Genomic DNA, 22,948 nt, shown 5'->3' on the forward strand with positions numbered 1-22,948 from the left:
GTCCATAAACACCAATATGCCACCCACAAAATATGAACTTAGATATCTAAGTTTAACCATACCGTTAACTTTACTACACTGAACTCTTCTATTTCGTTCTATTCTCCTGCATTAAGATGCGTTTTCCTTGCAACCACTGGACATTACAGCTTTGATCATAAAACTAGAGGCTAACTTGAGCTACGTGGTGGTACAGCACGTGCTTAAAAACTTACTTCAAAAAATAGAATCTCTTTCTTATAACGGTTTAATTTACAGATGAAAGTTTAAAAGTGGAATACGTATTCCAAAGCGTGCAACTGTGAAACTCCACGCTTGTACGTGGGTCCCTGTGCGAATGGAACGTGGTTCCTACGGGGAAGGGGGTGCACACACTTACCCGTCCGGTAGAGTATTGGGATGTGGTCGGTGGAGAGCTTGTGCTCGCTGCGTACTCCTATGAGCAGGGGGCTGCCTCGCCTGCAAGAAGACACCGAGTTACAGCCCTCAGCACCCAAAGATTCATCACCTTGACACCCGACCTGAAAGGACTGTTGTTCTCCAGCACAGCAATGGAACTGAACTTTAAAACAAACCCAAAAGCGAGCTCCTCCCAGAGAAGTTGTTGGTGCTGCAAACACAGGAGGCCTCAAGATAGAGCGGACTAATCTCTGAATAAACACAACACAAAGACATGAGGAATCTGGCTCAAGCTTAGCCAAAACTCTGCAGGAGTAACTGCAGTCCCACAGCCACCTGAACCAGGAACGTGCTGGCTGTTGCTCGCCGTACGTATCCGCAAACGGCTGTTGGCACCGAAACTCAGAACCTGTTTTAGGCACAACATGGTCAAACCGACCCGACTGATGCTGACGTTTAACAGCGGGGCAGACCTGAGCACCAGGCTGGCCCCACAGAGGACTTGTCTGACTGCTGCCACACTCAAAGGAAAAGATAAAAGCATCTCCTTTCAAATCTCTCACAACTGGAGTCTAAAAAAAAAACAAAAACAAAAACCCAAAAAAAACCCCACACCAAACAAACAGCTGTTCCAGAGCAGTTGGGGTACGGGTGGTCAGCAAGAAATTTTCAACACATTTCTGAGAATGTTTTTGTTATGATAAATAAGAAAGGAGAGAAAGGAAATGGAAAGCAACAGCCACCCTCGCAGCACGATGAGAATAACCTCTACTCCACTGCCTTCTAACTTGGAGGGATAAAAAAAATAAAAAGCACATCCCGTGCCACAAAAAACGTTCTTCCCAACAGCAACGCTTACCTGGTACCGACGGCTTGCCCAGGATAATGAACACTTTTGAATACGAGGGCAAAAGCACCTTCCTGGAAGAAAGGAAACACAAACCGGTTATCCCTTTGCCTGAAGCCTGGGCCACCACGTCAGGATTCCCAGCACGGAAACTGCACCCCTGTTTCTGCAAACAAGTAAGAGAGACCGAACCGGGAGCTTCACAGCCGGGTCTTCACAACCGCCAGGAGCGGGGGGCTCATTCTGGCAGGCTGTGTGTCCCCCCCCAGAGCCCGGGCAGCTCCTCCTCATCCACGAAACGAGCCTTCTCAACTCCCGGCCGCTGCCCTGGGACAGCACGGCCGCTCGGGCGAGGGTCCCGCGTCAGTTCAGGGTGCGGCGAGGGGACGTACGGCGGCAGAGCGTTGGGAAAAGCGGCGCCAAAGCGCTGGGGCGTTTGCTGAGGTGCGGTGCCACCGAGCGCACCGCTGAGCCGTGGCAGCCCGCCCGCAACACGGGTCCTTGGTCTGCTGCTAGCACTGCTCCTGCCAGGCCAAGCACTGGAAAAAAACCCTCCTGGAGAGGGCACTGGGAGGGGGCAAGCTGCAGCTGGGTGGGGGTCCCGCGCAGGGCAGCTCCCACAAGAGGCCAGCACCTCCTCCCGATGCAGCTGCGGCAAGAGCTGAGGAACTTACTCCCACTGTCCCCCCAGCGCTACCACCCCCCACTCACCACCCCGCACCCCAGGAGGGGCTGCCTCGGGGGGCTGCTGCGCCCCCGCATTTCGACATTTTTCACGTGAGTGTTGACTAACATTAAAGAAAACCGAATATACGTCCGAGATGAAGAAGGGTCAGAATGACAAAGACCCTCCGTAACGCGTGCCACAGAGCGTCCACGTGCACGGCGGTGCAGCACTGCAGTACACCCGTTAGCGTGCGTGTGTCCGTCCCCACTCCGCTCCCAGCATTACCAGCTGCTGGATGACCCTCTCCACCAGGGTGGTGAAGCTGATGTCGTCGCTGTCGCGGTTGTCGTACATGTACTTGACCAGTTTGGCGATGCTCTCCGTGTCCGTCTCCGACTCGAAGTCGTAGCCCTTGCTCTCCTGCAGCGACAGCACACGTTGGGTAACCGGCCCGCTGACTTCCCTTCCCACCTTGCTTTTCCTTCCTTCTTTCCTTTTCTAATTTTCTTTTCCTTCCCTTTCCCCATCCTTTGTTCCGGCACTTCCTTTTCCTTCCTGTCTCATTTTTCTTTCCTGTCTTCCCTTCTCCTTCCCTCCTGCATGTCTGCTTCCTTCTATTCCTTTTTTCCCCTCCCGCCTTAAGTCCTCCTTCCTTCTTCCCTGCCTTTCTTAGTCCTTCCTTCTTCCCTTTCCCCCTCTCCTGCTATTCTCCTTTTTACCCTTCTCTTTTTTCCTGCTTTCCTTCCTTTTTCCTGCCCTTCCTTTTTCCTCACTAATCTTCCCTTCCTTTCCCCCTGTTCTCCTGCATTTCCTCTCCTTGTCTTTCTTCCCTTCTCTCCTGTCTTTTCCTTTCTCTTCTTTCCTTTCCTTCCCCTTCCCTCAGACTCCTTCTCCTTCCTCCCATTTCCTTTTCATTCCTTTCCTTCCCTTCCTTTTCTCGCCTCCCATTTCCTTCCTTCTTCCCTACCTTCTCTTTCTCATCTTCATTACTTCTTCCCTTCCTTTTCCTTGCCCTCCTTTTCACTTCTTTTCCCTTTCAACCCTTCTTCTTTGCTTTTCCTTCCATCTTTCTCCTCCATCCAGATGCACTTCCTTCCTTCTCCTCCTCCCCCCTGCCCCGTCAGCGGGAGGGAGGGAGCAGGAGGGTACAGGCAGGAGCGGGCGCGGAGCAGCGTGCACAGGAGTAGAAGGGTAAGTGTGAACGGGAGAGTGAGCGCGCACGTGGGGAGCGAGAGTGCAGTGAGTGCACGTGCTAGTGCAAAAGGGAGGGGGAGAGTACGCGCGTGTGAGTGCAGGCTGAGCGTGCACGTACTGTGAGTGCACGTGGAGTGGGGCGGGAGTGTAAGACAGAGTGCAAACGCAGAGCGAGCGTGCACACCTGTGCTCCCGGAGCCAGAGCTGGGGCAAGCAAGTGACTACGAACAGAGAAACGAGTGTGAGTGGGGGGTGAGCACCACTGGAAGAGTGAGAGTGAGTGCAGAGTAAGTGGGGAAGCATGAATGGAGGCATGAGTGGGGGATGACTGAGTGCGAGGGGTAGTGTGAGTGGGGGGGAGAGTGCAGGAGTGAAATAGGGGGGGGGTGGGAGTGAATGGGAAAATGAGCAAATGGAGGCGAGTGTAAGAGTGAGTGGAGGAGTAAATATGAGCAGGGGAAGAAGGGAAGGAGGCGAGAGTGTGGAGGAGCATGAATGGGAGGTGAGCAGAGTAGGAAAGTGTTGGGGGAAATAAAAGTGTGTGAGAATGAGTGGGTGAGTGAGGAGGAGTATGTGTGAGTGAGGATATGAGTGGGGGAGAGAGCGGGAGAGTTGAGTGTGAGCAGGGGAGTGAGCGTGAGGGTGGCATGTCAGTGAGTGCAGGGGTAGTGAGTCTGAACAGGGTGAGTTCAGGAGTGGGAGAATATGACAGCGGGAAATGGGGGAGTGAGGAGGAGTGGGAGGGTGATTGTGAGTGGGGAAATGAGTGAGTGTGAGTTCATGTGTAAGTGGGCGCATAAGAATGTGAGTGAGGGAATGAGGAGGGGAGGAGTGAGAATAAGTGAGGGAATAAGGAGGCTGAGTGTGAGCGGTGCAATGAGTGTGGAAGGGTGAGTGGGGGAGTGAGGAGGGTGTGTGGAAAGGCAAGTGAACAGGAGAGTGTGAGTGAAGGGGAGTAACACCTGAGGTGAGTGGGGGAGAGTGGGGGAGCGAGTGGGGAATGAGGAGCAAGGTAGGGTGTAGGGGGTGAGAGGTGTGAGTGCAAAAATAGGAGTGAGGGAACGGGGTAGTGAGTGGGGGCCTGAGTGAAGGAGTGTGAGTGAGGGGAGTGTGTGTGAAGTGGGAGACTGAGTGTGAGCGGGTGAGTGAGGAAACGGGGGGGGTGAGAGTAAAGGAGTGTGAGCATGAGTGGGAGAGTGAGGAGGAGTGCAAACAGATGAGTGTGAGTGGGAGAGGGAGGGAATGGAACAATGAGGGGCGTGTGAGTGGGGAGTGTGAGCAGTGTGAGTGTGAGCATGTGCGTGGGGAACCAGTGGAGGAGCGGGAGTGGGAGAGAGTGGTGGGGGAGCTTTAAGTGAGCAAGTGGGGGAGCACAAGTGGACAGTAAGAGTGGGGGAGTGTGAATGGAGGAGAGTGAGTGTGAGGGGGAAGTGTAAGCGGGGGTGCGTGAGCAGAGCCGTGAGTGAATATGAGAGTACGAGTGAGGGAATGCAGTGAGTGCGGAGCGTGTGAGTAGGGGAGGGTGAGTGTGAGTGAGATAGGGAGGGACTGGGGGGATGTAAGTGTGAGGATGTACTCAGAGCAGGAGGCAGTGGGAGAGCGTAAGTGCAAGTGGGAGTATGAGTGGAAGAGTGAGCGGGAGAACAAAAATATGAGTGGGAGGATGTGACTGGAGGAGTGTGAATGTGAGTGGAGTGGGAAAATGTGAGAATACAAACGGGGGGGGGGAGCAGGGGGGAGCAAGTGCCGCGCGCGGGGTGCGGGGGTCGCTCACCAGGAATTTCCGCAGGTCCTTGTAGTTGGTGATGATGCCGTTGTGGATGACGATGAACTCTGGAGGCAGAGAACGGCCCCGCTCAGCCCCCGGCCTGGCAGCGGGTGCCCGCGGCCGCGTGGCACGGACGGCACGACCCGCGTCAGCACCGCGCTGGGCAGAACCGAGCGCCGAGCCTCGTCCCCCCGGCGCGACCCCCCGGCTCTGCCCCATTTGGCGCGGCTGGTAACCGGTAACGGCAGACGATGACAATGACCCGGGTGGGCCCAGGGCTACTGAGATCCCGCAGAGTTTCTGAGGGGGCTCACACCTGGTGGCTCCCAGCCCGGGGGGAGGCGGTGGCCAACCCCACCGCGGCCGGGCTGCGCCCCACTGCAGCACGGAGCGCAGCCACCCTCTTCCGTGCAGCCGTGATTATGAAAAAAACCATAATTAAACGGGGGGGGGAGGGGGGGGGGGGGGGGGAAGTATCCAAAATCCCACCCCAAAGAATAGCCACGAAAATTCTTCACCTTCAGTTCCATTCTGTTTCACCCCCTCCTCACACTGTGCCCATGAAAGCAAGTCCAAAGCCCTCCAGCCTCACAGTAACGGGGGTCAGCCCCACAGCCCGCCACAAACCCCCCGCCCCGGCACACACCGGGCACCAGCGACAGCCACCAGCTTCCCCCGACGCCCCCAGCCCCGCGGCTCCTCACGCAGCCACGCTCACCGTTGTTTTTATCCGAGCGCTGCGGGTGGCTGTTGATGGGACTGGGCTCGCCGTGGGTAGCCCAGCGGGTATGGGCGATGCCAAGGTGCACGTCAAACTCGATGTCCAGGTCCATGTCCTGTTGCTCTGCAGAAGTAAGAGAAGTTTTCAGCACTGAGGGGCTGCCCTACCCCAAGGTCAAGGTGGGCACCTTGCCAGGCCACCGGGGTCCGCAGGACAGCAACACCCACCAGGAAACACCATCCACAAATCCAACAAAACACCCAGCTTGTTCAGAATGCAGATGCATGCAAGTAACCTCCCCGCATTCCTCACCCCGCCAAAATAAAACAAAACAACTTTAAGAAAGAATCCAACCTTAATTTTATCTCTCAGGGCTGCACCCTGCCATCCTGTCAGCTGTGACCGAACCAGCCCGTTTCATGGTTACGTACAACTATGGTCAGAATATTCATCACTAACCCTTGTTTCTAGAAAGCATGCCATTAGCATTAATTTTTTTTTTTTTTTTTTTTTTTTTTTTTTTTAACCAAAGAAACGAGTATTCCTTTTGTTCTGTAAGCATCACCACAATCTCTTTAAAACCGTAGATCCTGCAATCTTCTTCAGCAGGCAAACATTCCTTCAGAAATATTTTTGTGTATCTTCTATTTCTGCAAGGCACATACCGCCTCGCCGGGACTTTTCAAGGCCCTGCTTTCCTCTACGCTACGACTAGATCTGCCCAGCTCCCCGTCGGACACAGCACTCTGCTCCGTGAGGTTAGTGCTAGCACAGGTTAGAAGTTCAATTACAGCCACACGGCGGCTCTCGAATGCCAACTAGAGATCTTTACTCCTCTGAAAAGCATCTCCCCGTCCTCACACCGCTGACCTGCATTCCACACCCAAGAACTTCGTGTTTCCTCGCGATGCGCACAGATTTGATGAGCTGAACACTTAAATCAAGGTAACCCAGAGAGCAGAAATGGATGCAGAAGACCTCACTCTCCGCGTTCTCATCAATTTGACAGCTGCACACATACATCAGTGCTTTCCTGAAGCCAGCTGCATCGCCCATCACCACTCGGATGGACAGCTTTAGCTGGGACAAGCATTACATATGAAAATTCAAAATTCAACTGGTGAAGAAGAGAATTTCTCTTTTTGCCCAAGCTCTAGGTCTCTGATAATTATCTGCCAGATATTCCCCTTTATCCAGCTTAAGGAGTATTTTTGTTTCGGGCTTGGTTTTTTTTTTTGGTCTGTTTCCTAAACTGTATTTCAGGTCTGTTTAACTTTAACAGGACGTGATTCATTTTGTCTTGAGAAATCAGGACTTCTCTGTAACTCCATGACAACACCCACAGGATCACTGGGTTCTTCACAGCACACGAGCGTTGACATCTCAGGTGCTTTATAGACGAGTTATTTGGAAAGACAGTGTTTCTGGGTAAACCAGCTGATATTCAAAACACAAATGAGGTCAGAGGACATTTCAAGGAAAGAGAGGAGGCCAAGAACAAAAGGGAAATAAAATACGTACTGTGAACCTCTTCATCCAGAGCCTTCACTTTCCCCTTCTGTTTGATAAGCTGGATTTTGCAAGCGTTAGCTTCCCAGTCCTTGTCATTTCCACCATCGATTCCCACACCTAAGCACCACCACAGAACACGAAGAAAGAGTGTGAAGTGCAGAAGGGGTATTACAGTATCTTACATAAACAAATACTGCCGAATTATTATCTTTTTTTCCCCACAGTGCCCTTTCTCCCAACAGCCGACCCTCCAAATAAAGGCAAGAAACCCCTTAGATCAGAGGCGAGTTTTCCATTCGTCATCTTGTAGGTATTTTAAAGCCTTAGGTAACGGGCATCAAGAACGTTCATAGAAATCTGGATCCTGAAAGTTAATCCAAACCTCTGACCACATGACCACAGGCACATCCAATTTGTGTTTCAGCCTTCAAAAGTAAAAGACAGCGGAAACACCATTCACAAACGCACCACAAAAATCATCATTTACAAGCCAAAATTCAAAAAAAATAATCACTTGCTCAGAGCGAGCTACCTGCAGAATCATAGCCTCTGTACTCCAGCCGCTGGAGCCCTTTGATGAGGGTCTCCAGGATCTCCCTTCTTGTCCGGGGAACATGGTAGTTCAGGTAAGCAAAGATGCCTGTACGGGGGAAAAGAGCAGAGCTTTAAACACAATCACAGCTGAGGAAACTCCGTACGTGCCATCTACACGGTACGCGCACGTAACGAATCCTCAGACTGCCCTTCGTACTGAGACCACCCTGCAGGAAGGTACCACCGCGTCCACAGCAATTCCTGATCCCGCCTGAGGTCCAATGGAGAAGATGCCACCAACACTGAAGAGATCAAAACTAACGACAAAACGCCAGCATCTTTCTGGTGACACTGAAAGCAACTAAACAGGAAAATAATAAGCCTGGGCGCGATGGGAGAAAGAATTTCCGCGGGAGCTGGACCTGCACGACAGAAGGAGCTGTCAGGAGACAATGCAGGGGACGGGAAACTAATCACTGCAGATGAAAAATTCAAGGTGCAGTAACACTGAGCTTTGCATGCTGAAGAACCATCTTCAAAAGGAATTCTTCCTTGAACAGCTTTCTCTAAGTTCCTCCCACAGACTCACTAAGAAAAAAAAAAAAAAAGTCATTTAACTCATGCAAACACCCTCAAACTAATGAGAGCTATTTTTCCTGTAGGTTGCAAAGGAAGATAAATTATTGCTTCAATTTTTAAGCAGTGATGGGGACACACAAATTCCTAGATTTCTAATACCAACTATGGCTCTATTTCAGAAAGATTTCCTTTGGTGCCGTCAGGAAGCAGCAGCGTGAGAAGACATTCACTGCATGCTAGAAATATCTGTACTTGAAATCTACCGTTTCGCCCTGTCTAACATTTCCAAGGAGAAAAATGTCTGCATGGAATAAAAGGAAGACGGGTTTCACGCAGAGATCCATATAGGTGACTGGTAATTCAAGGTTTGTCATTTGAGAACCTTCACCAAAACCTCTGGAGGAGAATGGCGTTCTGTTGCACGCACAGAAAAACAAAGTCCTTTTAAAGGCATCCCGAATCTTTAACTCCTTCCTGATAGCACTGCCACACAGCCGGCCTCACAGCTCCCAGCTTCTATTCCTGCGAACAGTTTTACTCCCGAGATGATTTTTGGAACCTCTGTCTTTGCTCCATCTTTGCTTCTCCACACTTTATTTTAACGAACATTTGAAAAACTGCATTCTTCAGCTGCTCGCGTGTTGGAATTAAACTCAATTATTCAAAGCCTTTTGATGTCTTCATTTATTTTGTAAAGTAGAAACATGGGCTACTCAGACTTGATGGATGCACCGAATACCACACAGCAAAGTGCTGAAACATTCACAAGTGACTTTTTAGCCTGAGCGGGGACAACGAGGTCGTGTGCAGCCATGTACCATTCTGACATTTTCCCACTCTTCTCCCTTTCCCATGGACTTTGGCTACGGGTCTCGGGACAAGTTTGTTCACCAGCTTCACCCTCCCATTCCCAAAGCACCAGAAGTTACACCTCCCTGCAGCTCTGCTGCAAAAAGAGCACACCACATCTCACTTATTTTCTTCTGTGTTGCTAGAAAGAATTAGGTGCACGTTCTGTTGTTCCTCCCTCTGAAACCACCCAGGTAGATGAAGAAAAAAAAAAAAAAAGAAAAAAGGGGAAAAAAAAAAAAACAGAAAAAAAAGGGGGAAAAAGGAGCTTTTCCATTGGTTTCTTTAGCTTCTGCCTTCATTTCCGCAAAACCCAAAGCCTTTTCTGATAACCACCTGCAAGACTATCAGGACCAAGTTTACAAAAATGTGCAGTTTCACTTCTGTTGCTCCTAACATCCCACACCAAGCCTGCAGCCAGGGCTGCTGCTGCCATCTCCTGATGGCATTTGCTCCAGTAATGACACCGAGACAGCGAGGTCCTGCTCCGCAAACCTGGCAACTCACAGCTCAACAGTTCAACAGATAAACACTGGCAGCAGTTAACAACCTCTGCTCTATCTCCAAAGCCTCCTCTGAAGGATACTTCCCCCACGCTGTCAATCTCCAAACCCTCCTCCCAACCCTTCTGGGAGAAAAAAAAAAAAAAAAAAAAAAAAAAGTTTTCCAATTTGAGATACTTAGTTCGCTCTGTTTCTAAAAACCACATTCTTCAGGCAAACAGCAGCCTCCCTGTTTACAAGTGAACCGACTCCAAGTAGATGTCATCCCGGCTGAAGGACGGCACATTTCGGCTAGATCCTGGATGCCTAAAGTCCTTTAAATGACTTCCAGGTCTCGCAAGGGGAGCACAAAGCAGGCTGCTTTACTAGCAGGCAGCTGGAAGAGCCCCTCTCTCCGTATTTACCAGAAACTTCCCAAACAGGTGCTCAACGGAGCGACAGCGTCACACAAAAAAATAACAAGTGTTCTACCACAAAGCAGAGAAAACAAGCACACGAGATGTCTTTGGAAAGGTTCCAGCGGCTCCTGCCACCTCCCTTTTCCCCAAAGCCACCCACCACGGCACCCAAGGTACAGCTGCTCCAGAAGGCCTAATTATAACCACCACGAGTAATGACGGGAACGTGAACGCCGCGTACGTTTTCCCGAATTAGCCAAATAATTTCGGAGCTGAAACCTCTCTCCGTACCTCGGAAGCAGACGCTGAGGCTCCCCTTCCCACCCAAAGCTCTCCGGCAGCACGGGCAGCCCCTCACCCTGCCGAACCACCTCCCCCATCCCCACAGCCCCCTCGGCGGCACTGGCCACCTCGCTCTGGCATAACCAGTCCCACCCAGTATACAGCCACCCGGTAAGTTGTTCCACCACCACGGCACACCACCAAAGGCCACCCAAAAGCGGGATATGCTCTTTTGAGCAAACAGGGACCGAGGACGAGCGTTAAGGTGCTCTGGAGTTCGCACATCAGGCTGGCCGCGGCGAGAGGGTCCCTGAAGTTCTTGGCAGCAAACGGCAGCAGCGTGAGAGGCACAAGAGCCGCGCTGACGGGAGCACCGGGGAGCCCTTCTCCAGCAGGGCATCGTGCTGAGCAAACGGGGGGCAAAAACGGGTGAAAGCCACTGCAAAGCTTGGGGAAGGAACTGGGGACCCGCGCAGGAGCGATGGGGACGCACCAAGAAGGGAGAAGAAAGGAGGGCTGTAGGAAAGGTGGGGGGAAGCAGCGCAAACAGGACAGCAGGCTTATTGTAAGCAGCCTGCCCCCCACCTCACAGCCCCCCTTGGCCGCCCACCAGCATCTCCAGGCCTCCCCTGTAAACACTGGGGGATTCGGGGTTGATTCAGCTCCGCTTCTAGATCTCCAGAGGAAAACACCTGGAGCGATAATGGAGACACCGCTACGAAAATAAAATTCTAAGAACTCACCTGCGATCGACGCGTTTTAGGAACGATCAGGCAAGTTAAGAGAAGCAGGTTTAAAGAGCAGCTGCCACGGGGACGTGGAGGTGGCCCTCCCCTGCGCCCCGGGGACATCGGGCATCGCCCCTGTAACGCCACCGGGCACACCGCTACAAACACCCAGCTGCTTTCCAGGCTGCGACACTGCATTTTAAATGAGGGTATTTTCCATCGAGGTGGACTGGGGAGCCCAACGCAGAGAGCACAGAGCCCCGTCCCCCCAGCACATCTGTAACTGGTGACACGGGCGCAGCCCAGAGGGGCAGGGGGACACCGGGAAACCACACGCCTGGAGCCCCAGCAAGGCCACGAAAATCCAAGTCTTCCATGTGAAAAAGAAGTCTTAACTCCATAGATGGGCACAATTATTAAGCAGAAAGTCGGTTTCTTTACCTAAAATAGTTTTGCAAATGTGAGTTGAGCACTTTAGCCTCCATCCTGCTTCTGGCGCAAGGATTGCAACTTATTTTGAACAAAAAAACCCAACAACAAACAAAACAAAACAAAAGGCTTAAAACCCGAACTATGTCCCTCAAGGCAGGGCTGACTTCGGACATCATCTTGTTAAATCGGAATTCAGATCAGACAGTGGCTTGAAAAGTTGGTTTTCTCTGCACATTTTAACAAGCTCAGTCACACCTGAACTGAAAAAAAAAACAAACCCACCCAACAACCCAAAACTTGACTCCTTGAAACAGATCACAGCTGCCAGCAGCGTACGACAAAACACCACGTACTGAACGGGCACAGGGCAGACAGTGGCTTCCTCCGGGAAGGGACGGCTCATCTGGAATGAGACTGAAAACCGGCACTGTTTATTTCCACACATACTGTAAACAAACAGAAAACATCTATCTAGAAAGGAGCCAACTTGGCATTTGTCTCAGGCGTTGAAAAAAAAATAAATAATCTATTAATCACAGCCCAATTTTATTAAGATCATTCACAAGGACTGTGAAAAAAATAGGAATCTAAGAATACAAAAAAACCTACCAAAACAAAACCAAAAAATTCAGTGCTTCTCATCAGAAAACACAGAGACTATGAAAAACAAGCCAAGTAAAAGAAATGCAAATACAGTATCAACGCTGTGAACTACGTGGACATGCTCCCAAAAAAAAACTCAACCCTGTAAACACTGGGAGATTCAGGTTTGATTCAGCTCAGCTTTTAGATCTCCAGAGGAAAATACCTGGAGTGATAATAGAGACACCACTATGAAAATAAAATTCTGAGAACTCACCTGCGATCGACACATTTTAGGAACGATCAGGCAAGTAAGACAAGCAGGTTTGAAAAACCTTCGAGAAAACAGGAAAAAATGAAGGAAAAATAATATGTAAAAATTATGCATAATTAAAGTAAAAAAAGGGACAATAAGGCGGCTGAAAATGAACACAAGTCCTCCTAAACACATGACTTACAAATGTACAAGCTAAAAACAAATATCTGAAGGCTTTTCACCCATTTATGACACTTGATCACAATGAATTATGTATAAATAACAGTTTCATTTACCGGAAACATTTTCAAATGCATTTCCATTTTCTCTTTTCAAACATCCCATAATGATACGATTCGTCATAGCTGGAGAAAATTTCAATCCACGTTTAGAAAACAGCATTTTTACTGGCTCTACCCTAACTATTGGATTATTCAGGAATATATGAGCAATCACATCTCTTAATCACTTCCATCTTTTAAGCACAACTCCACTGTCCTCGACAGAAACACTGATGAGAAAAAAAAGACCCAAACACTTGTTATGCTTCACTGATCTAAGCGTTATTTCTGAAAAAAATGTTTATTTCTCCCAGCAGCCACCAACACGGGCTCCGCAGATTAATTCTGTTCTAGAATTAGACTTCAAGCCTTCGGTCCCGTCCGTGTAAATGTACGGCAAGGAACGCGGCGGTGCCGAGGCGAGGGGCGCTCAGGTGATACGTCCCAGCAGGACGCAAGGCCCTGTAGGAAAATAACCTCTTTTTTTACTCAAAAGCTGAACAAAGGGTCACTCCATTCAGCTACAAAACATAGCCTTCCCCAAGGTGGAACGCAGCACACAACCCTACCTCACAGTTTAGGCTACAAAAGACCTTTCTTCCCCACCCCCGAGACGTGTTTTTCTCCAAATCGCAATGTCTTGTTCAAGCCTTGCTCTCTCCCTCCCTGTGCTTATATTCAAATCGATCTCCACGATTTAGAAAATGAAAAGATATCAACTGCACAGATCTTTACAGCTGCTTGAAGGCTTCCGTGAGGAGCACTGTCACAAAAGCGCCAATTTTTCCTTCAAAGTGACAATTCATTTAAATTACAACAGTCAATGGAAACATGTTGGTTTTGATGAAATTCCCACGCAAATCTAGCGAATTTCCATCGGGGTCCCATCTGGTGCACCACCAGCTCATCCCCCCTTGCCAGCCACGTGCTGAAAGTGTGCAAAACTTGAAGTCCAAAACAGAACATCCCTGAAACCGACCCTGAAACCCGCGAATTTCGGGTCCCTAGCAGACCTGAAAAGAGGAATTTCAGTTTCAGCTCAACTTACACATTTACACACCATTCAACTCCAAGTGTTCTTCAATAATAACGCCGCACCTGCCCTCTGTAACTCACGCTCCAGAACAAGCCAGAAAGAGGTGGTGTTACAGAAAACCAGGATATATGAACGACGTTTAATTACACCACCTGGACAAGCCTTGAGCTGGCATTGTTCAAGGTGAAACATCCTATGTGAAACAACAAAAAAAAAAAAAAAAACCACCCTGTGAACTTCCTTCTAGTCCAGCACCATCTGCAATTGTGAATTCCCAGCTAAAATAAGACAGCAGCAAGCACACTGCGGGAATTTATATCTGACAGGCTCAGAAAACACAATACCCCTGTCTGGAATACACTAATATACTTCAGGATTAGAACAGCAGTCACGCTTTACAACATAATAAAACGTTTCAACTAGTAGCTTGACGCAGGACTTTGTACAAACAGAGTGAGAAGTTGTTCAAAGCACGTCAGCTTATCGTACGGTTCTTGAATCGCACTAAGACTCGCCATCGCTGACAGTCTGGTATGTATTTCTTTTAAGCAAAATAACTTGAACAATATACTGCAGAACACAAAACGTATCCTTTCTTGCAGGTTTGTCTTAAAATCCTTACCTGGTGAACCACCAGAACAGGTATTCAGCTCTTGTGAAACTCAGCGCTCTTTAGAAAACATTTTAAATAATTAAGCACAAACTGGGCCGCCTTAAAGACTTCACGACAGACAGCTGACAGACTTTACCAGAAGAGCATTTTCACCAAATGGACGCTCAGTATTTCTGTTGCTGAGTGTCACCAAAACACTTTTTCTGAGAGCTTCATTCTCCTGTGACCTTTTCGGTGCTCATGTTCCCTGGTAAGTTCACAGGCAGATGAAGTGAATCACTGCTTCCAGGTAAGAATAAATGGTCTTCTCCAGCATCCTGAATACGTGAAGTTACTCAGGAACAGCTTCTGCTAATCCTTCCACACAAGCAGGAAAGCCTTCAGGCTAGGTTTACTGTTGGATTTACAAATTCCTTTATACCATACCGTATACTGTTAACACCATTTCAACAGACGATGTTATCAGCATATCCACTTGGCAATTGTAAAGAACCCTTTATCCTCGTGATGATTATTAGGCCTCAAGTCTTCAACAAATTAGATGCAGGCTCCTAAATACCACATACATAATCTACATTACGGTCTAGGAAAAGCAATAAAAATATTCTTCTTCCAACTACAGCAGGGGAGACACCAGGCAAGTTCTAACCCAGACAGCAATCATCGTGCAGAACAAAGTCGCAGAACCGATGCATCAAACCCACTGGCCAGGCTCTGCGACCCGCTGCCCAGGGGGCTGGCTGATGCAGAACGCCGTGCCAGCCCCGACGTACCGAAACGCGGCTGAGTCTTGGTCAGAAAAAGGTCAGAAACAAGCAGACTTGTCAGTACGACGCCTGCAAGCTGCATATGGGAGTTTGCATTCAATCCGTCAATCGAATTGCGCTGGGAGAAAAGCACTGCAGAGGAACATCCACTCGGTGGAGAACCACATTTGTCCACTGGATGCTTTTACTGCCCAGGCACACACCTCTCTTCAGCTAAGGAGGGCCGGGTTTCTCCTGTCTGGAGTAAACAGGGACTCACTCTGGGCAAGAGCCACCACCCCGTGCTTCACAGAAGGTGCACCCAGGCATACACATGGTGTTTCAGCAGGCGGGAGGGCAGCCCCGCTGATGTCCGTGCAACCCCAACACTGGAAACCTGAGTCTGGCAGACCCCACTGATGTCCATGCAACCCCAACACTGGAAACCCGAGTCTTTCTTAAACCTGTTTTTATCTTCAGCAATCGCTAGTAACACAGGAACTAAATTCTCCAGTCCCTTTTCATGGTTTAAAAGGTCACGGCATACGACAGGTTTACTTATTTACAGAACAGTCTATCAAGCTACCTTGAAAAACCTGTTTTCCAAACTATTTCATAGATGCCATTGAACTGGTTTGGTGCATTCAGACCAAACCACATGCAATTTATACCTGGCTAGGTCTTCAAACTGCAAGTCTGTAACACACACGAGGAACAAACCCTATTTTTCCCGTAACACTATCAAAACCAAAACCCCAGCACATACACACAGCAGGCCCGTTATTTATGCTAGGCATCAAGGAACTGAACTTCGAGGTTGCTTTCCATAACCTGTCAAGTGGTACGAGTACATCAGATCATGGGATCTTGCAAGATCCTATACACGTACACCTGAACATCAGATCACCAGTATGCTGAAAACACCGTGTTGGTAATTCCAGCCCTGAAGCTGTCACGGAGGAACTCAGGTAACAGCAGCAGCACTGTCACCTTGTTTTAAAAAAGGCTCATCTTAGTAAGTACCTTTCTGTGTGAGCCGAACTGGATAAAAATCTGAATGCAGACCAGGTAACCACCAGACAGCGTGGCAAGTTGAAGCAATCTATATCCTGACTTACGATTCTATTACGAAATGTTGTCTGAGGGTTCGTACAAGCAACCAGGTCCACACAGCTCTCACTACAACACTGTGTAACATGGCTACTCAGACCTTTTGCAGGGCACGGTACGAGAAATCAGAGCCGTCTGCTCCAAGATACTCACCACCTCAGCTAGGGGAGCCTTGTTAGCGTAAGTACTCGGAGCATCACAAGCCAGCTCTGCCTACATATGACACTTGCAGGGCAATCTCAGAGAACACCACCTCAGGTTGTTCACCTTGTTCCTTTGCTGGAGTCTACCGGTGCTGTATGGAAAAATGCCCAACCTGCCACTGCAACTCATGTTTCCCACCGTGAGCAGAGCCCACCGCCCCTTTTGCCTTGTGCTCGCCAGCCGGACTGCGAACGGCCGCAGCACAGGAGGTTGTGTTCCTTGGTTTCTGCCAATGGCACTTAACCACAAGTCACAAGAGTTCACGTGGTAGCACCCTCAGACTCCAAACAGTTCCCCTCCTGTTCCCTACAGAAACCTTTAACTGCCTTCGGCCACACACTTCCTGCGCTCAGAAGCTCCTCAACTTCCAAGGCTCATTTTGCTGTATTAATGTGCTCAGTTAACGCTCTCTTCTTCTCGTCTCTCGCTGTAGGATCTACCTCTGGCTCCCAGAACAGGACACAATAACAGAGCCAGTAATGCTTAATGCCTTTCTTACCATTCCATCAAATGGTTCAACATCCGAGAAGAACTTTGCTTCTATCAAAAAGGGGAGAAACACGTTAAATCTTGAATGCAACCAAGTAACTCCCACAGCATTTTCAGGGCTTATTGCAATTAAAAAGACAAAGAGCAGAATGTTAATATCACACAGTTCACACCCTGGACCTCACATAAGGCAAGCACAAGGCACCAAAACCATCCCTATTCTTGCAGCAAGCTATTTATAACCATAATTATCCCTTCTATTCTTAGCTTCGCTCCATTTTGTACTTTTAACGCCAATTAACATAGTGTTAAACGTAAGCTGAAGCATGAATTTCGGATCACCTCTTTGTAGCGCTCCACAGACTTGACAATTTGAAGGTGGTGCCACTTCAGTCTCACAAAAACAATGGAATAGGGCAATTTGCATAGCAAATACAAAACCCAGTCTTGCTTACAGCGCCCTTTTAATTTCGCACATAAAAATACAGAAAAAAAACAAAGGAGGAAAGATGGAAAGACAAATAAGAAGAGCCACTGTTGTGTAAATTTCCATGGAAAGACATGGAGCCAACGTGACAGAAAGGAAGAGGAAGAGAAAGGATGATTTCTACTGCTGCATCCAAACGATGAGGTAAGTAATTGTACTAACGTGACAAATGGGAGTGCAAAGTACCAAAGTGACCCTGGGGAACAAGCCTCGCTGGCTCGTGCTCCAGCGCACCCAAGGCATGTGCTCAAGGCAGGGATGCTCCGCTGGGACACGAACGGGTGGAGATGAGCTGCTGCACCACCCCGCAACCGACACTTCGACGCTGGGTTTAAACCCATTTACCCGCCTGCCTCAAGACCTACACTGCATAAACTTGCATCAATGTACGAGCATCCACATCAGGAGTTCTAACGCCTAAAAAAAGATAATAACAATAGACAAGAGTTTCCCTGTAGAAGTGGGAGTGGTTGCGCTGCCATGCCCGGAGCTGCGTTCCCAGCGGTGAAGCCGCATCCTTCCCTGGAAGGTGCGTGTTCCTGACGCTCCCTGGGCAGAGGCTCCCGTGTCACTTGGCTGCTTTGGAAAGCCACAGCCTACAGGCACCTACAGGCACCTACAGCCCACCCGGCACGGGTCTGGGCTGCCGCCACACTCCGCACCGCCGCCGCTCTGCCCGGACCCACCGGTAGCGCCGGGTGCCGGCCTTTGCACGGCCCGGCCACAGCGGCGCTAACTGCGGGCCAATTCGCCCTCGCAAGTTATTAACGCGTTACAAGATGCCTCCCCCGGGGAACCGTACGCGGGCCGCCGGCCGGGTGATGACATCCCCAGATAACGACGCCGGGGCCCCTCCTCGGCGCGGCCGAAGCGGCCGGCCCCGTTTTTCCACCCCGGTTCCGGGGGTGCCCCAGGGGCCGGCCTAGCGCTGCCGCCCGGCACGGCGGAGGGAGCAGGGCCGGGCAGCCCAACCCACCGCCCCCCCCCCCAGGCCCCGCCATGCGCCGCCCGGTTCCCCCGGCGGGCCGCGCCGCCCTGCCCTTACCGCACATGGTGCGCCCCCGTCCGCGGCCGCGCTGGCTCTGCGCGCCGGGGCCGCGCCGCCCGCCCCCCGCGGCCCGGGCCCATGGCGCAGGCCCGCCGCCCGCCCCGCCATTGGGCCCCGCCGCCCGCCCCGCCCCCGCCACCCGCCCCGCCCCCGGCCCGCCATTGGGCCCCTCCGCTCGTCCCGCCCCCGCCCCGCCCCCGCCCCGCCCCCGGGCCGCCTGGGACGTGGCAGCCGGACCCGCGGCCGCCGCCGGGAGGAGGGAGGGCGGCGCCAGCGCCCCGCGGCAGCGGCGGACAAAAGGCGGGGGGTGCCCCCCCTCCCCCCGCCCCCCGGCGGCAGCTGCACCAACCGGGCGGCACCGGCGGGGGGTAACGCTGGGATCCCCCACGCGCCCGGCCGGGGAAGGAGCCGGGGGTCCTGGCCCCGCAGCACACGTGGCCCGGCTGCGCGGCTTCCCCTCCGCTCCGCACCGGCGCAGCAGCCGGGCAGCGACACCAGTAAGATGGCCCCGCAAACTGGGGCGGGCGCGAAGCCTGGCCTGCGGGTAACGGCCGCGCAGCGCTGGGAAATATGGAAACACCAACGGCTGGGAGGGAGCCGGTCCCTTCCCGGGAAAACCGCTGCTCGCTCCGCTGGGCCCGGGCCCGGAGGAGTCACCAAAGGGCTCCCGAGGAAGCCCAGAAAATGCCGACGGTAAAAAACCAGGAGGGGCCGATTCTGGGCTCGCTGGAGCCTGGCAGAGCACAAGCCGGAGCGGGAACGTCGCCCGCCCGGGAACCATCGGCCGGCAGCCAGCACGCGGCCCCCCGCTCCGCTGCGAGGGCCTGGCGGGACCAGCCAGGTGCAGAGCTGCGACAAGCGGCTCACCCAGTGCTTTACCTCCCAGTTAGTCCCAGTTCCCAGTGCTTTACCTCCCAGTTAGTCCCAGTTCCCAGGACTGGCTTGTGCGGAGCTGCGACAAGCAGCTCACCCCGTGCTTTACCTCCCAGTTAGTCCCAGTTCCCAGGACTGGCTTGTGCGGAGCTGCGACCGAGCGGCTCGCCCAGTGCTTTACCTCCCAGTTAGTCCCAGTTCCCAGGACTGGCTTGTGCGGAGCTGCGACCGAGCGGCTCGCCCAGTGCTTTACCTCCCAGTTAGTCCCAGTTCCCAGAACTGGCTTGTGCGGAGCTGCGACAAGCAGCTCACCCCGTGCTTTACCTCCCAGTTAGTCCCAGTTCCCAGGACTGGCTTGTGCGGAGCTGCGACCGAGCGGCTCGCCCAGTGCTTTACCTCCCAGTTAGTCCCAGTTCCCAGGACTGGCTTGTGCGGAGCTGCGACCGAGCGGCTCGCCCAGTGCTTTACCTCCCAGTTAGTCCCAGTTCCCAGAACTGGCTTGTGCGGAGCTGCGACCAAGCGGCTCACCCAGTGCTTTACCTCCCAGTTAGTCCCAGTTCCCAGAACTGGCTTGTGCGGAGCTGCGACAAGCAGCTCACCCCGTGCTTTACCTCCCAGTTAGTCCCAGTTCCCAGGACTGGCTTGTGCGGAGCTGCGACCGAGCGGCTCGCCCAGTGCTTTACCTCCCAGTTAGTCCCAGTTCCCAGGACTGGCTTGTGCGGAGCTGCGACCGAGCGGCTCGCCCAGTGCTTTACCTCCCAGTTAGTCCCAGTTCCCAGAACTGGCTTGTGCGGAACTGCGACAAGCAGCTCACCCCGTGCTTTACCTCCCAGTTAGTCCCAGTTCCCAGGACTGGCTTGTGCGGAGCTGCGACCGAGCGGCTCGCCCAGTGCTTTACCTCCCAGTTAGTCCCAGTTCCCAGGACTGGCTTGTGCGGAGCTGCGACCGAGCGGCTCGCCCAGTGCTTTACCTCCCAGTTAGTCCCAGTTCCCAGAACTGGCTTGTGCGGAGCTGCGACCAAGCGGCTCACCCAGTGCTTTACCTCCCAGTTAGTCCCAGTTCCCAGGACTGGCTTGTGCGGAGCTGCGACAAGCAGCTCACCCCGTGCTTTACCTCCCAGTTAGTCCCAGTTCCCAGGACTGCCTTGTGCGGAGCTGCGACCGAGCGGCTCGCCCAGTGCTTTACCTCCCAGTTAGTCCCAGTTCCCAGGACTGGCTTGTGCGGAGCTGCGACAAGCAGCTCACCCCGTGCTTTGCCTCCCAGTTAGTCCCAGTTCCCAGGACTGGCTTGTGCGGAGCTGCGACCGAGCGGCTCGCCCAGTGCTTTACCTCCCAGTTAGTCCCAGTTCCCAGGACTGGCTTGTGCGGAGCTGCGACCGAGCGGCTCGCCCAGTGCTTTACCTCCCAGTTAGTCCCAGTTCCCAGGACTGCCTTGTGCGGAGCTGCGACCGAGCGGCTCGCCCAGTGCTTTACCTCCCAGTTAGTCCCAGTTCCCAGGACTGCCTTGTGCGGAGCTGCGACCGAGCGGCTCGCCCAGTGCTTTACCACCCCTTTGTCAGCTGTGGAGGGGGGCTCACTTCCAATTCTATTTCTTTTTCCACCTCCACGTCTTTAATTACCAAATGCCGCGTGGCGGTGGCAGGCGATCTCCGGGTGAGGAAGGAGCCACCAGCCCCGAAGGTGATCACCAGGACCACACGCGGTGCGCCCTGGCACAGCAATCCTGCTCTCCTCAGCTGTGGCCACTGTTCAGACTCTCCGTTACTGATCTGACGGGCACACCCCATTCACCCGCTGCTTTATTGCTCTTAACGGTGTTTCTTTGCTGCCCTGCAGCAGCTCCCAGTTCATGACTTCTTACCCCCAGCAGAATTTAAGAATACACACCTAAAATCACCTGCAGCATTATCAGAGGGCAAACTCCTGCTTATAACGTAGGATGCCCCAGACCTGAAGGACCATGGACAGTCCTTACGAACACTCCCAAAATACATAGCTCACGTCAGCAGCACAGCAAATACCAAACTTTATGACTTAAATCTATACCATACTTGATGCTATAAAAATTAATCCCTCAACCCGAGGCTAACTCATCCTTCTATATGTAACAATCTGGTGCAAATTCCTCAGAATTTTACACATACAGAATTTTACACATACACATACAGAACATTCCATGTGTTCAGTCTGGAAGTGGCTATTTAATTCCCCTCCCCCAAGCCAGTATTTATGCCCCATGTTCCTCTGTTGGGGTTTGCTGTACATACAGCACGTGGGTTTACTACCATGTATAGTTCACACGAATATACACGTGCAACTCACTACCAAACGGAGAAATGTGAAAATGTTTCCCAAACTCTCTCTCACACATACAAGCGTTTTTAAAAGTAACTAAAGGGCTCATGGCTGGGAAAAAGAATACCTGCTTTCTTCTTCTCCAAGCTCAACACACTTCACTTCAAATAGAAGTCCTGGCTGAAGTCCTGAATTTTACTGGTGAAGATTACCAGCTCCCAGGAAAAAAAGAAGAAAAAAAAAAAAAAAAATAAAAGAGTATGTTTTGTGATCCCTGACACATAATGCACTTTGAATTCTAACATCAGGTGACATGAGGTATTTCCTCCTACTACTACCTTGGAAGTACCTGCTCCAAAAATGCTGTCAGCTGTTAGCTGCCTCACAGTGTACATTACAGTATTATCAGATGACAAACAGGCGGATTTCTCCTAGAAACGTGGAATGAGTCACATCCCACCAAAAAGCACATGTCCACCTGTGAACAGTTCCAAGATGACAAGAGTTTAGATAGCTGTGATCAACTCCCCGTAAAAGAGAGTTCTAGAACAGCGCTCAGAAAACATGAATGGATTTTGTGTGTCTTCTCTAGCTGACATGGGTGAAAACATAAACAGCTGAATGGCAGACTGTAATTTTGCCGTTATCCACAGCACAGCAAAAATACCAAAGTACTTTTTTCTCTTTAAAAAAATGCCAGAATAATTTCAAGTAGTCATTACTACTATAAACATAATGACTAACTGCAATTTTTTCTTTCTAAAAAATTATTTCTACAAAGAAAAACTTCAGAGTCAAAAAACCATGCTGACCGGAGCATTACAGTACAGCACAGCTTCCCAGCCACCTAACTGACAAGCCCTCCAAAAAAACCAACTGCAAGGCCACCCCATGACATACCGTACTGTCACCGGGGCCGCCGGCCACCTCATTCACTCCTAAGCTACACACTGAGTAGTCATTACTGTACTCCCCTTTGCCTCCGTGTCCGTGAACGGGCAAGGTTTTTTTGGGTGAGCGGAGGAGACGGGACACCTCTCGCTAACGGGGATTCTGTTTCAGACAGAGCTTGGAAGGTTCACACAGAAACTCCTCATGATTTGGGCTGATGATTTTACCACATTGGGCTATCATAGTGTTAGCATTTCTGGGTTTGGTTTTGTTCCCCAAGTGACAACTGGCACTTAACCCCCTCCCTCTGTTTATCCCGAGTTGGAGACCCCAACTTTGCTGCTTTACACTGCAGAAATGCAGCCGCTGCCCTAAAGAGCTTACTTTGTAGCGGGACAGAACAGATAAAAAGAGGACGGGATGCGAGCACTACGCACTTCTCTCTCCATGACAGAGCTCGAGGAGCTTGAGGACACACAGGATACATGCCGGACACGGAATCTCTTCAGTCGCAAGATCACAAGATGCTCAATCTTCAGCATCAGTACAGGCAGGCTTAATTTGGTCCTATTTGTACAAATCAAAACTCCAGTAAAAACAAGACTGCTTAATTGAAGAATAAAGA

General features: G+C 51.3%; 1 protein-coding gene and 1 long non-coding RNA gene across 5 annotated transcripts in view; both read right to left on the reverse strand.

Annotated features, from left to right (window-relative positions):
• Positions 1–22,890, reverse strand: part of GFPT1 (glutamine--fructose-6-phosphate transaminase 1) — a 42,047-nt gene extending 19,157 nt beyond the window's left edge. The window contains exons 1-10 of one of the 4 annotated variants that reach the window (XM_055820251.1): positions 22,761–22,890; positions 21,782–21,910; positions 21,560–21,647; positions 7,641–7,748; positions 7,118–7,225; positions 5,594–5,719; positions 4,882–4,940; positions 2,199–2,333; positions 1,259–1,320; positions 380–459 (exon numbers count right to left, since the gene is read on the reverse strand). In XM_055820251.1, coding sequence (XP_055676226.1) covers positions 380–459; positions 1,259–1,320; positions 2,199–2,333; positions 4,882–4,940; positions 5,594–5,708 — 451 coding nt within the window. In that variant the 5' untranslated portion in view covers positions 5,709–5,719; positions 7,118–7,225; positions 7,641–7,748; ... (1 more) ...; positions 21,782–21,910; positions 22,761–22,890. Of the gene's footprint in view, positions 1–379; positions 460–1,258; positions 1,321–2,198; positions 2,334–4,881; positions 4,941–5,593; positions 5,720–7,117; positions 7,226–7,640; positions 7,749–18,262; positions 18,359–21,559; positions 21,648–21,770; positions 21,911–22,707; positions 22,725–22,760 lie in introns of those variants that run through there. The other 3 variants (XM_055820249.1, XM_055820250.1, XM_055820248.1) reach the window with 3 other exon arrangements.
• LOC129785800 (uncharacterized) lies at positions 11,443–12,974 on the reverse strand. Its single transcript, XR_008750048.1, has 2 exons — positions 12,273–12,974; positions 11,443–11,827 (listed from the first exon to the last, which is right to left on the reverse strand). It is a non-coding gene; the product is annotated as an uncharacterized LOC129785800 (long non-coding RNA).
• Positions 22,891–22,948: the final 58 nt, after the last annotated feature.

This window comes from Falco peregrinus, chromosome 17, assembly GCF_023634155.1.
Source record: "Falco peregrinus isolate bFalPer1 chromosome 17, bFalPer1.pri, whole genome shotgun sequence".
Taxonomy (NCBI): domain Eukaryota; kingdom Metazoa; phylum Chordata; class Aves; order Falconiformes; family Falconidae; genus Falco; species Falco peregrinus.